The 14913-nt window shown below is 43.2% G+C and overlaps 1 protein-coding gene and 1 long non-coding RNA gene across 2 annotated transcripts in view; one reads left to right on the plus strand and one right to left on the minus strand.

Moving 5' to 3' along the window:
* The window catches only part of LOC110365196 (uncharacterized), a 45600-nt gene extending 41418 nt beyond the window's left edge, over positions 1-4182 (minus strand). The window contains exons 1-2 of the long non-coding RNA XR_010475259.1: positions 3961-4182; positions 464-603 (exon numbers count right to left, since the gene is read on the minus strand). This is a non-coding gene — a long non-coding RNA (uncharacterized LOC110365196). The remainder of the gene's footprint in view (positions 1-463; positions 604-3960) is intronic.
* A 96-nt stretch (positions 4183-4278) lies between these two features.
* KLF13 (KLF transcription factor 13) overlaps positions 4279-14913 on the plus strand; it is a 34748-nt gene continuing 24113 nt past the window's right edge. Inside the window, exons 1-2 of the mRNA XM_005511120.3 lie at positions 4279-4485; positions 5890-7308. Of these exons, the coding sequence (XP_005511177.2) occupies positions 6768-7308 (541 nt within the window). The 5' untranslated portion in view covers positions 4279-4485; positions 5890-6767. The remainder of the gene's footprint in view (positions 4486-5889; positions 7309-14913) is intronic.

Below are 14913 nucleotides of genomic sequence, written 5' to 3' on the forward strand. Positions count from 1 at the left end.
ATATATTATACACTCTTTTCCACAGCACACAATAGCCCAAACTACTATAGTACAGTAAAGAGAACACAGTCATTTTAGTGTCCCATCTTCCAAAAGTATCAAAACAAGTCTCAAGTGTGAGGGTTTTTTGCCTTCAGAATTTACTTTCCTAACTACTCATTTATCTGTGCCATGCCAATACTGCCTTCTGCCATTTTGCATCCAAACATTAATTACTATAACACTTCCCTAGTTTTAGCATTAAATATTCAAAGCCTTACCTCCACCCTTTGCAGAAGTATTGTCAAGCTTAAGCCACTAGATGGTTGGTTTTTGGTTTTTTAACAGGCCAAGTCTAATAGCAAGAGACTTACCGGTGATGCTGATACGCATTCAAGCGATTACTTGCTATAATGCAGCCATTTCTCCAAAGTAAAATGAGCTAAAGTGATTCTGAAGATGAGGGTGAACATGTGATACTTACTCTTTTATTAGGTCACTGGAAGCCGTAGCAAAAACAGCACCGTGCAAACATTCACCGGAGAGTGTGGCCCATCTCTGGGAGAAACCTTTTCACTTCCTCCCTCTCTTCCCATCTTCTACCAGTTCTGCATTATTGTTAACCTGATACCAACAAGAGAGGTATCATTAGAGATGCTTATCTTTGAGAGAGCTACAAGCCATGGGTTTCACAATTCTGTCCCCTTTTATTCCTATGGCTATGGACTACAAGGACACTGAGGTGCTGGAACATGTTCAAAGAGCAACAAAACTGGTGAGGGGCCTGGAGCACAAGTCTGATAGGGAATGGCTGAGGGAGCTGGGGCTGTTTAACTAGGAGAGAAGGTGGCTGAGGGGGGACCTTGTTGCTCCTTAGAACGATCTGAAAGAAGGTTGTAGCACGGAGGGTGTTGGTCTCTTCTCCCAAGTAACAAGTGACAAGAGAAGAGCCTCAGGTTGTGCCAGGGGAGGGTTACATTGGATATGAGGAAAAAAATTGTTCACTTAAAAGGTTGTCAGGCAGTGGAACAGGCTGCCCAGGGAAGTGGTGGAGTCACCATCCCTGGAGGTATTTAAAAGACGTGTAGATGTGGTGCTTTAGGGACATGGTTTAGTGGTGGGACTTTGCAGTGTTGATGGTTGGACTTGATGATATCAAAGGTCTTCTCCAACTTAAATGGTTTTATGATTCCATTCTACGACTCAACCAACCACTCTTACACAGCTCTTTCCAGAGTCCCCCTCAAACCATGGAACCATTAAGGAACAACCACAGGAAAGCACCAGTAAAAACTAATATTCTACCAAAATATAGGATTGTGAATACAGGTACTGCAAGAAGGCAGGCAGAGATGTCTGCTGTTTTCTCAGTTTTGTTTTTTTCCCCTTGTTTCTTCAGTTTTATTGGACAGTGAACTTTTTACATAGACAAAATAAAATGGGACTATGTCTTTTCAGCTTATAGCTGCTGTGTAGGAACTGAAACAGGGAGAGAGACTACACGGCCTTTTACCTTTTCCGTTTTTAAAAGAGCTTCCTGAGGTGAAGTAAAAATCACGTAACAGAATCACAGAATCACAGAATCGACTGGGTTGGAAAAGACCTCAGAGATCATCGAGTCCAACCCTTGGTCCAACTCTAGTCCGTTTACTAGATCATGGCACTAAGTGCCATGTCCAATCTCAGTTTAAAAACCTCTAGGGACGGCGAGTCCACTACCTCCCTGGGCAGCCATTCCAATGCCTGATCACTCTCTCTGTAAAGAATTTCTTTCTAATATCCAGCCTAAATTTCCCCTGGTAGAGTTTAAGCCCATGCCCCCTTGTCCTATTGCTAACTGCCTGGGAGAAGAGACCAATCCCCACCTGGCTATAACTTCCCTTCAGGTAGTTATAGAGAGTGATGAGGTCACCTCTAAGCCTCCTCTTCTCCAGACTAAACAACCCCAGCTCCCTCAGCCTCTCCTCATAGGTCTTATGTTCAAGTCCCTTCACCAGTCGTGTTGCTCTTCTCTGGACCCGCTCCAGCACTTCAATGTCTTTCCTGAACTGAGGGGCCCAGAACTGAACACAATACTCCAGGTGTGGCCTCACCAATGCAGAGTACAGGGGAAGGATCACTTCCCTTGTCCTGCTGACCACGCTGTTTTTAACTGCACTGAAATCCATAGAACTCCCATTGACTGAGTCACACACACAAAAAGTGTAAACAATCTAAAGCAGAAGTGTATGAAAACAGAAGAAATTATTAAGCAAACTCATGCAGGAAAAGTGCTGATAAAGTGTCCGCTACTATAAAACCGCATGTTTAGATCTTATGCTCTTGGGAATAGTACACTCATTTTTCTCAGATGAAATTCCTCGTATCTTCCCCTCATAAAATTCCTGCTTCAGATTGCCCAATTTTGCATGTTGCAGACTTCCACTACTATTTGTTTTAAAAGGATGTAATACTACAACATCTTTTTACCTGAAAAAGCATTTTTTATGCCCATTATGAAAAACGTTGCTGTAGCTCCTCCCCCACCCCTTATTTTGGCCATGCAAAATGAAACATCAACTGATTTTGAAGTCTGGCACTTGTATAAGGACTTTGTACTATTCTGTTTTAAGTTCTTGTTAACAGAGTTCATAAAACTATTTTCATTTCACAAAGCATTTTAGAGCTTCTTATTCCTGTAATTTTAGAAAATGAGCTGTTTTGGGAGGGGCAGAACAAGGTGGATTCGATTTAAAATTATCCACTGCTATGCACTTGTAGCTAAACAAAACTCTATGTGTTAAGAAAACACTAAATATTAAAAACGCTTGCCAAAACCCAGGGTGTATTACTTGAGTGGATGGAAAAATACTGCCATAATAGAGGGAAAAAGATCTCACCGAAGTCTGTGGGACAAATGTCTGCAGGTGAGAATACATCAACAACATAAAGAGGGAAGTAGGATATATTTTTATTAAATGTTTTTGGTAATCTCAGTTTCAAAATTCAGCTCATTTGGTGAGAACAAGTTAACAGTTGCAGGACATTCAACAGAGGTGAATGTAATATTTACTGTGTACTTACAGAAATTCACTTTTACACTTGCTCAGAGAAAATAAATATGCAACAAATAATAACGATGAACAAACAGGCAAGTAAATCTATTATCACCATGGAGATGATAAATGGGCGCCATATTTGGACTAGTGATTTTCCATCAAATCTTTTTGTACTATTGATCTAATGTAACGACTGAAATTTCTTACAAAGACTCTTCACTGCTGCTTGCAGGGAGGCTATTTGCTACTGTTATTTCACACAGAAGCATTTAATATTTGCAATCCTGCACTAAAAGCCAAACCTGGTTTCATTGGGCTGCTGGAATTTTCATATCCAGATGACAAACACACTTACTACACATTGCTCTTGTACATGCAAAGAGATACTAACTGTATCATAGTGACAATGTGCAAGACAGGGCAATTTTTTACTTCTAGTCAGCTCTTAGAAAGTCAGAGGCATATTTCCATTCATAGACATAATTTAAAAGAGAGCAATACACGAAACTGGGCTGCATATACACCTACCAAGTACGAGGTAAATGCTCTGCTGCATTAAAACCCCTTCCTGTTACAAGTAACCTTCACAACGCTGCTCTGCCCCAAATGAAGAAGTCACACCCAAAGGGTTCATCCAACCAAAAAAGGAGTAAGTTCTCATCAAAACAAACCTCCTCTGAGCCACCCTGCCCCAGCAGCCTGCCCTTCAGCAGGCAGAGCACAGCCAGTGCAACACTTCCAGCCTGGTATCGAAACAAGCTCTCAACCACAAAATTGCAGAAGTACTAGAGAGTTCACGAGGTCCACTAGGGACTTGGTCACGGCTCTTAATTTTATATGAAACGCACACCTACGTAACAGGAGAACAAGGCTTTAACCTAATAGATCTGTTGAAAAAGAAAGTTAGGACTTCTCCTGGCCATCAGCTATAGCCAGCCATTACCTCCTCTCAGCACACCGGCTGCAGACTGGCCCAGCTGTGCACATGATGCAGTGCCTCTCTCTGGCCAAAAACTCCAGGATCATGGTGAACTGTGTCCTACCTGCTCACCTAACGAAGGCAAAATACACGCAGCCTCAGATTATCGCCCAGACAACCCCCTCGGAGATCCAGACACCAGCATGGTGCCCACAGAACTCTCCCCTGAGGAAAACCCCGCACCTCAGGCGAGGTCCCTTCCTGATTGGCTTGCCTGCTCTGGAAGGTTCCAGAAAGCAGTGGAGCAGCCAATCATAGCTCTCGGAAGGGCTCTCTCCTCACAGCAGGCAGACAGGCAGCCATGATGGGGGGAGCTCTCAGCACTTGCTGGACTTGCTGTTGGCCTCTGGTAGCACCTCTCTTGTAGCCAGGACCAGGCCACCCCAGCTCTTCTGAGCCACAGGAGTCCTGGAGCAGCTGCTACTACACAGCAGGGCTGGCAACAGGCCCAGGACAGGCTGCGGAGGAACATCACAGGATGAGATGGTGGTGAGGTGGTAGGAGAGGGGCATTGCTGGGGGGGCGTGGGGTGGGGGCACAGAGATATCAGGGTGCCTCTGGAACCCCGTGTTAGTGCTGAGACAAAGCCTGCTAGTGGTTAGCAACCAGGATAGCCCAGGTCTCCCTTTACTTGTCCATTTACTGATAATGGTCCTTGACACTGTGGTAAGGACTGAGAGCTTGGGCACAAGCTCTGTCTTTTCCTTACTCCCCTGAAAATGGCCCATGTTGCTGCTCAAATTGGAGAGCTGCAGGGTTTCTGCTCTCAGTCTACAACTAATTCTAAAGAACTGCCAGGCAGGTCTATTTAAGCAATCGTCCTTCGAGGAGGAGGTTGAGCTTGAACTCAAATAAGATTTCTTATAAAAAAGTTTTCCCCAGAATTCCTTTTTCATCTAGGAACAAATAGGTAAGTCCCAAACTTAACCTTTTTATTTGGAAATGTGTAAACACTTCCTGTAGATATGCTCAGCATGGTATGTTATGCCTGCATCAAAACGATCTGGCTCGATTCAGCATTAAACCACATCCTCCCGCGCTGGCTGTGTGCCGTGTTCCTCCCTTGTGCAGTGAGTCCAGCCCCACGTAGCACTGCAGGCCACACTAGCAAGAGAACAGACACGGAGCACTGTGGTAGACACAGGTGACCAATGAGCCGGACCCAGGGGGGATGTATGGCATGAGAACCTAAAGCATGTTTTTTCATAAAGAGCACTGTTAGCATAAGCAGATGTTGCCATTGAATAAGGCATTTTCATGTGTGTTAAACCAACTTTTTACTCAGCCTAACGCCAAAACTATTTGAGTTTCTGCAACAGATGTTCACTTCCTCTCACACCCCCTCAAACTCCAAAACTTTCCATCCAGAAAGAAAGGCTTCCAAGGAAGCCCTCCTGCTTTCTGACAATCCCTGTCTCAGAGAAAAGGTCCATCTGTACTAAAGATGGGGATTTCACAGGAATTAGTCTGGAAAACATGCTCCAACACAGGTAGGGAGCACCACAGACCTGCCGCTCTCAGGTCTGAATTCAGATGCATTTCTTTTGCTTGCGAAGTTAGTCACACATGCAACCCTTTTCATTCTGGCATTAATCTCTATAAAACTGGCTGAGCTGTATGTTTTGCAAGCTGAGAATAACAATGAAGTTATTTTCATTTGTACTTTTAAATAATTTAGAGGCAGCAGAGTGCTGTAGTGAGGAAAGTGTTGACAGAAAAGAAGGTCTATTTCAAGTGTATTCCCTGGCAGTTAGTTAAATCTGTCACAGCCTATTAAAATCCACACACGAACTCCATCTGTATAGCTGGAGACCAACGGTGTAGTCTCGCTCTTTCCTGTCACTTGTTCCAATTTTACAACCTTTTATTTAATCCATCTCCTCCTTTTAACAGTTCGGCGCCTGTTAGATTGTCCCTAGCAGTACAAGCTCTACTATGGCACGCCCCGAATCGGTAACACCCGTCAGAGGGAAGGGCCTTTGCAAAGGGCTGGCAGCTTAACGATCGCACAGCCGCGGCTGCCGGGCGAGGCTGCGCGTCCTTTCCCGCCGGCGGAGGGCTCCGCGACCGCCGCTGTGCGCGCTGCGGCTGTGTGGCGCGGGGTGGCTCCGGGACACGGCGCGGCGGGCCATTGGGACGCGCGGCGCGCCCCCGCGCGCCCCCCCGCTCCCCCGCCAGCCAATCGGCCGCGTCCTTTCATTTGCGGCCGGGTGCCCCGCGCGCAGGCCGCGCTGGCGGGCACAGCCCCGCTCGCGCACCGCCAACCTGATCGGCGCAGGATGTGGCTTCGCGGTGACGTCAGGGCCAGATGTTTTCCCAGGCCACGCCCCCGCAGGGGTCCGGGCGACTCCGAGGAGCGATAACGGGGAAAGCTTATTCTACTGTCACCGCGCAATGGAAGGACTGGGGAAACCGCACCTTTATTTTGTGGCGTTCTCGAAAAAACAGCATTAATTCATACCGCAAGCAACAAGCTGCCAGTGCCAGGATCTATCTGCTCCTCTTCTTCTCATGAATTGGACTTCCAGCGCTTTTTTGATTTAGGGACAAGCTGGGCGTGATCGTCACGAACAAAGTGTGGTTTTGATGGCTGCTAAATCAGCCTTTACTTCTACAAAGAGATCTTGAGAAATAAGAGGGGAAAAGCTGATCACATAATCTTTTTAAAAAGAAAAAAAACAGTGGGGTTTTCTATTTGTTTTTTTTGTTGTTGTTGGTTGTTTTGTTTTCCTCCTCTCTCCTGTTTGGATTTCTCTTTAAACTTGTGAAAAATGGCAACAGCAGCATTCGTGGATCATTTTGCAGCAGAATGCCTTGTTTCTATGTCCAGTCGTGCTATTGTCCATAGTCCCAAAGGGGAGCCTGATCCCCAACCTGATGCAGCAATAACTCCTTCATCGAATGGAGAAGATAAGCGGGAAGTCAGAGAAACCGGGAAAGACAATGGATCATCATTACTTGTGGTAGCTAGCATTTTAGCAGATCTGAACCAGCATGTACCAAACTCACACACTCTAAAGATGGAAAAAAATGAGACCTTTGGTATCGCAGAAAAAATACACCTTTCTATTGCTCCTAAGGAGTTTGGGGAAGAAAGTGTGTCTTCGGCTGGTAAGCGTGGAGGAGGAAGAGCGGCCACACCTACTAGCCTGGCTGCAGTAACTGAGCCAAGCCCCAGACAAAAGAACAAACGTACGAGAAGCTGGACTGACCCTGGATCACCCCAGAAAAAGCACAAGTGCCCCTATGTGGGGTGTGAAAAAGTTTATGGCAAATCTTCCCACCTTAAAGCTCATCTAAGGACCCACACAGGTTAGTTACAATCCAGCCAGAGATTTATTTGTTACAGCTTGGTAATTAAAATGAGTGTTGAAAAAACAAAAGCAAACAAGCTTATATTTGGCCACAATTATGGTTTCACCTCTCAGAACTCAGGCTCAGGAATACCAAACAACAACAACAAAAAAAACGTCTGGGAAGAAGCCTTTACTAGGCATAGATTCAAAGCTAATGTTGCCCTTTTTTATTACTTAACGTCACAGGGAGTGGTGTGTGGGTCATCTGTGTGCATCGTACCAAGCTGTAATTTTTAGCTGCTAGCCTTCTTGTTCGGTATATCTTCTACTTCCCTTTCCGATGCTTATTACCCTCCCCCATCTACTTTTTCCTACCCCATGCTCCTGTCACTACCTTTACACCAGCTTATCACTTCCCATACATCAGTACTCTTGATATTTTAAAATTAAATGTTCTAGAGGCACCTGAATGACTGTGTGTCTGTTTCTTTCTTTAGCAGACACTTGTGTGAAAGCTAGAGTAGGCATGAAGGCAGTTAGGAGAAGACATTTATCATAAGCATAGAGACGGAACATGGGCAGTCTCAAAAAAGCTTTTAGTAGCTGGGTGAAACCAATTTTGAAACAAAAAATCACTTGAATGCAAACACTAACTTGTTCTGATGGGTATTCAGTGTTTGCTTCTTTGGTGAAGCCTTATCTGACCACATCTTTTCTTGCTATTATAATTTATGAGATACACACATAAAAGAGTGGAACTCTTTCAAGCACTATGAAAATTATGTACTGAGAATATTAGGAAGGCCATCTTGCAACAGACCCCATGACTTGCCAGACCTCGTGCCTCTGGCTGGTGCTGGGGAACAGGATGGCTTCCAGTCAGACAGGGAGCACCAAAAATTGAGGAGACCGATCTCTGCTGAAGGCACTGATCATAGCACATGTGGTGAGGCACCACATGGACTACATCAGGCTTGTACAAGCTGTTCCACTGAGTAATTTCAGACAACAAATTAGTTTACTAAGATCTCTGGTCAGTTCACTGAGCACACTAACACAAGATCCTTAGAACTAAACATGACCTAATGGCTCTTGAACAGTTTTAGCTCAGAGGTGGCAGCCTCACCCACACCTCTTCAGTGTGCCTTCAGCTTTTCCTGCTGTCTTCCTGAAATAAAGCAAGAGCCCTTCTAAATTGAAGGTGTGTTTTGCTCTCTGTGGAAGACAAGAAAACCCCATCCAATCTGAGCATATGGCTGGATAATTCACTGTGCCGACAGCCAAAGGAATAGCGTGTTCCTGGCACCCCAGGCAGCCTGCCCTGCTTTGCACTGTGTAACTGCTTTTTGCCTCCTTGGGAGTTACACAGAAAAGGTACTTCCACTTGGCTTGCAGGGAATTGTCTCCACTAATTTTCAGTTCTCTTGCTTTCTTATTTCTGGCATTTGCTGCTATCCTAGAAGTGAAAGATAAATTTAGCAGTGTTTCTGGGCTCCCAAACCAACTAGAGCGCAAAAAGGGGAACTCCTGTCCTTGATAAAGAGCAGAGGGCTGGGCCATGCCCGCCCTGCGGGGGGAGGAGAGGGAGGGCCGGCCGGGTGGGGAGTGTCGCTCCGGGCTGCCGGCTGAACCGAGTCATTCGAGGACGCTGGCTTGTCTCCAAGTTCTCAGTTTTTTTTTTTTTTTAACTCTTCATTTCCTGTATTTTTTCCAGGTCTGTAGGACTTAATTGGTTATTACTGTAGCTAATGTAACTGAGAGAAGAGGGTGCGTGCATGTGTGTGAGAGCTAGAGGAAAAGCAGGGAAGGAACGGGCTTTGCCCTGGGAGTGGCAGGACCCTCGGGGACTAAAGCTTCTTTGTTTTCTTGCATCTCCAGTGTCTGTGTGGGAAGCTTTAAACAAAGCTGCCAAGTTTCCCTCTTCACTGGCAACAGGTCTGTCTCTGTTTGAACTGAGTTTGAAACAGGCTTAAAATGCCTCTTGTCTTGCAGAATGTTTTCTAAGGTGTTTGAATTTTTTTATTTCTTTAAAAGAAATTGTGACAGGCTTGAAAAAAGTTTATATGACACTAGGAGTTAAGCTAACAGAACAAGCGTGACTTCCAGGACTGGCAAATGTTTGTTTTTACGAAACACGTAATGGGTTTTAATGATTTAGAACAAGGGTTTGGGTCTCCTCTGCTCTCCAGTGGTCCTGAACTAGTTAAGTAACATGTACACATCAGTCTGTCCGTCTGTTGAATGGACAGGGTGATGGCTATCCACTCCACCAAGCAGTGGTGAAAGTACTCCAGGCAGACATGGCAAGGTGCTTTAAACAGCTACCCCACTGACTTCCAAACCTGTTTACTAAGAAACAATCAAAAACTTCTGCTATGGAGTGGAACTTTTTTCATGTGCCGTATGACCAGATGAGCTGGTATTTAGGGGTGAACTGAAGGCTAAGAAAATACTGCAGGCTAGAAGACACTGATAATAATGCTAGAGATATTTTAATGGTGTACTTTATGACCTGCTTTAGAAACTTGCTTGCCTTTGTATGCTATTATGCTCAGAAACTAAAGGCTTTGCTCTTCATGCTTGCAGGGAGGACAGACTAGATAATTTGGCTTATGGTGTGGCAAAGAGATACAGAGCCTTCCAAGTACTATTGGGCCAAATCCAGTCCACATTGGTAGGGACCGAAAACTGATACTATTTTCCAGCTGTTTGGTGCCCCATGCCCCATCCTGATAGTTACAGCTAGAATTCAGTGCTCAAACACCAAAAGCAAAAACCATAGTGCAGAGGATAATAATTATCCTATTTAAACCAGAAGAAACAAGATGGAACCACCAAGGAAGCAGCATCTGCCTTTTGTCCTTAGGCCCTTGTTCCAAGTACTGTGTTTTAGAATTAAGTTCTCTCTTACAACATAATGTGCTAGAACAATCCATAGTTTCTTGTGTTTGGTACACTAGCGGTTAAGCTATCTCAGCCTTATGAATGCATCGTCTTTATGAAATCAACAAATCCTTGAACCAGGCAGAAAACATTAAGTCACCAAAATCTTTGCCATTCTCCCCACCAGCTTTCAAATCCTTCCCCTCCCCCTAGGTTTCTTTTCATGTTTATGTTTTCCACTCTGCTCTCTCACTGGATGTCCTGGTGTTCAACGTGATCGTCAGCCACAAAGCCCTTGAAGTTTTAATGTTTACCAGAAGGTTATATTTAGTGTCAGTGGGTAGATGTCAAGTCCAAATTCTTTTCCACTGCGGTCCCTGTGGACCTCAGAAGCTGTGTTGTGATCCAAAGACATTGCACCCTGTTTATCCTGAGCTATACTGATTCCATTGATACAAAAATTTCACTGGCACACAGGTTTTAAAAAATCCTCTCCACTCCTGAGAAAATTCCTAAACACAAAGGACTTCCAGAAAATCAGATAAACCGTTTACATGACAAAGTTCTCCTTTCTCTAAGCAGGTCTTTCAGCATGGGGTCACTAGGAAGGTCTGGAAATTCTCCGGAGTCACTGGAAAGCAGTTTGTCTCTTTTGATGCACCAGTGGAAAGAGTGCAGAGCATAATAGCCATCTACAGGCTACAACGTCATAAAGCATTGTCCACACCCACTATGTTCTCAGAGGCTATAGAGCGCCCCAACTTATTGTGCTTACCACATGTTTATATGCAGAGAAAAACTGATTGGATTTTGGGCAGGGATCATGAGAATCCTATGTACTGCAGCCCCCCCCCACCAATCGCTGCAACCTTGCAAACTTAGCCATCCTCATTAGCATGCCATCATGAATGCAGAGAAAGCATAAAATAAACCTTCATTTAATTCCATTGAAATGTCCTTCTAAACTCACTAGTTCTGCTTGCCAAGCAGTACATCATAATGCAGAAACAGCTTTTCAGTCATCAGAACTAAATGCGTTTGTATGAATTAGCAAAAGCTAAGGAGGTGTGGCCACCAGTCTCGGTCTGGAGCCTTACTATGGTAAAGTCTTGCAGTGAAACAAACTTGGGGGCTGGGTGGCTTAACAGCAGCTCCTCTGTACTACTGCTAAACTAGGTGACTCCTATATGGCTGTCAGGCCATCCTAATTGTATTATCCTTGCTCACAGATATCAGGACTCATCCAAGAGAAAGTGGTCAAGACCTTTTGTTGCTCTCTAGCTGGCAGAGTGAGCTGGGGCAGCTGCATATTCAGCCTGCTTAACCTTGCAGTTATGGAGAATATGTTCATTGTTATCTGTTGTTCTTTTTACTCTAACCCTTATTAATGAAATATTAGCAGAATTGAAATAGGTAGAAAAGACTGACTCACTTCCATTCACTTGTAAAGAAATTTCAATTTCTTTACATTAAATCTCTCTAATTGCATTTTTGAGGACAACACTAATGAACCCATACAAAAAAAAAAAAAAAAAAGCTTTTAACTTATTTACCCTTTTTTCACCCTCAATTATTATATCTTGTTTCCCTAAGCAAATTTTTTCTGTTGACTTTGTAACTGGGCTATGGGTACCATTGGTTCAATCCATCCTCTGAGCCTCCAGCTAGGCTGCTCCAGATGCTGGGACTGAATGGGAAGCTGTGCTTCCTCTGAACAAGATGCCACAAGGAATTAGAAAGGCCTTTCCCAAATGCTCATTTCCCATGGGCAAGAGTACAGACTACGTAAATTTGGCCCTCTGCAGGTTGCTTAGCAATTTCAGTTTTAGTGGCTAGGCCTCCTGGTTTTGACTTCTTGTGTTAAAAGTTAGAAACAGCTAGCTGGCTCTGCATGCCTATGACACTGTCATACACCCAGATTATCAGAAGGCTCCAGGGTGCCTCTAGGCTACTCTGTCCCATAATGTTCTTCAACTGCCTTCCACCTCCTCTCTTTACTGAGTGCATCAAAATCTTTCTCTAAGGTTTTTCTCTGAGACGGGCTCATGTGGTAGCATCAGGACAGCTTCAAATGCCAGCCTCGTGAAACAGCTGTCTTTCCAGCCTAAGCCACAAACATTCTTTCTCAGTGTTAAATAGTTCAGCAGCCTGCTCCTGCATTTTTCTGAAAACTGATGGTCTTAAATGTCTTTCAATAAGCCTGCATTTTTAAAAACAATACAAAACTGCAAAGCATTGTTTTTGTTTGCTCTGAAAGAGCTCTGCAACTCTTTTCTTAGTTCCTCTAAGAAAGTTTCAACACATTAAAAAAATTAGTAAGTTGAAAACAAAACAACTTCACTTACAGCCCTGCCTAAGTCCTCACCCTGACACACAATTCCAAAGAATAAAGTTATTAGTTAAAAGTTTAGATCCTAAGCCTAGAACAAACTGTCTGTGTTCATTGAAGATACCAAATAAAAAGCACATATGCTGAAATAAGTACAGCGCATAAATTTCTTAAAAAAGTAAGCAAGTTTTAAAACTTTTTCAGAAGGAGCTCAAGTCAGGAAGAAAACCAGAACCACTCCTACTCACTCCTTTTACCTGACTAGTTCAGGATTGAATAATAGGATTCAGTTAATTCAGCTGCAAAAGAGTGAGGATTACATTGGTTGCATGGAGAATCAAATTGGCTGACACACACCTGAGTAATATTAGCTACTAGAGAGAACTAAACCACCTGATAATCATACAGGTTTTTCTGTGAAAGGCTTCCTTTCCCTCCTTTTTCTCCTCAGTCTTCATGGAGATCTTAATAATGCAGAAATCACAGAAATAAAGCTTCTGGTAACAATTAACAGAGTTTAGGTAGTGTAGCTAAAAAGCCTCTAAAGAAAAGCTGTACTTACAGTTGTCATAACTGTGATGGAGAAAGGGTCTACTATGAAAAATACTCTCTTTTTCTCTCTTCACCATTGTCTTTGAAACAGGTATATTCAGCATAGCTACATATTTTCTTTCCATAGTTTTTCACCACTTTTCCGCTCCTTGCTTTTTGCTGAGTGAGGAGGGAAGAAGATTATAACAATCTGTTTAAAGGACAAATTAGCATTTCTTTGAATTTGAGAGGACACACAAGGTCGTGTTTGGACCGAAACATGCTCAGTAAACCAGAAAAAAAAAACATTGAAAGAAAATGAATCCATTTGTGACTTCCTTAATTCTTTGGCAATCACAGTTTGCTGAGACTAAGACAGTTATTGAGACAAGTCTAGCTCAGGCAGTGACTTGCCAACTTGTGTGACCTGTGATCTTACTGTAATCGAGCAGAGGATAATTAACAAGAAATATCCCATCTACTACAGCTGTTGCAGTCAACATCATTAACAGTGTTCAGAGACTGCCTTTTCTATACTGTGAAAACTTTGGGTATCTGTGAAAAATCAGAAGCTTCATAGAATTCTCTTTCCACAAGCTGCCTGCCTTTTAGCATGGAGGTGGTATTTGGGTCCAGTGTAATGAGACCTATTAATATTGCAAGTGGTGAGGATGGATCACCTTCCAGTTGTTTTCCTCATCTGAGACACTGGTAGCAGCACTTTTCTTCTCAGTAGCAAGACCAGCAAACAAACTTTTTAATGAATGGATTATTGCAATTGATAGCTTTGTTTGTATTGGAAACTAATCACAACCTTATGGAAAAAGTGTTCTAAATGATCTGTAGAATATTTTTCTGCAGTAGCACATACTTCTTTGCAGGACACTATAAAGTATTTATATGTGGCATGAGTTGTGCATAAACAAATGTTTTGCTAAACTGGAGTTCTTTATGAAACAAACTCACAATTGGATTCCATCTGAAAAGAAAGCACCTTTAACCATTTAAAATACAACTTGCATTGTGTTATTGCCTGGCTGAACATGGTTATGGCATGTCCAAGAGCAGAAACCTGGAACTTGTTTATATTGGACATGTGGTTTCTAGTTCTGTTTTATAAGTTAAGCCTGTTCCACCTTCTTCCCTACCCCCTTTCAGTCTTGGATCAGCTGTTTGGAAGTCAGTGCTGACAGAGCCAAAAAAATACTCTGCTGTTCAAATGCAGGACAACCTTTGAAGGGTCCTTTCTCTAGAATTTCTATAGGTATACTTTTTTTCCTTTGTTACCCACTTGGCTTTTATTAGATAGATTCGCATGGGCAGTGAGATCATTATGTTGCTGTGTTCAGTTTAACAATAGCTAGACAATGTGGGTTATTTAAGTACAGGCACTGAAGTCAGACACACATATCCTGTATTTTTCAGGTCTTGCAGATTCAGCAGATCTTACAGGGCCTCCACTTAATATAAACGAAAAGTTTTTAAAAGTTCAGAGTGCCACTGTTGTAATTACTGGTAGAAAAATGACCTCAGAAGCTTTTTTGCAGCCATAACATAAAAAAGCATTTGCTAACCAGGAACTTGGCACAAGTCAAATAGTATTAAAGTGAGCATATCCTGAAATGACCTCCAGTGCAAAAAAATATCTTCTGTAATCAGTTACAGCACTTTCATAGTGCTTTCAGGAATTACAGGCAACGTATTTGTAGCTGGGTATCTGTTGATATTGCCGGCGACGGATCAATAAGATATCTTTGATTTATTGCACACTTTATTTCTAGCAGACTGCTCTCTATGATTTGGTTTTAAGTTATATGAGGTTTTGCAATAGAAGCACCTGAAAAGTTCTCATGAGAGAGCATTGTGTTGCTGCTACGT

This window comes from Columba livia, chromosome 11, assembly GCF_036013475.1.
Source record: "Columba livia isolate bColLiv1 breed racing homer chromosome 11, bColLiv1.pat.W.v2, whole genome shotgun sequence".
NCBI lineage: Eukaryota > Metazoa > Chordata > Aves > Columbiformes > Columbidae > Columba > Columba livia.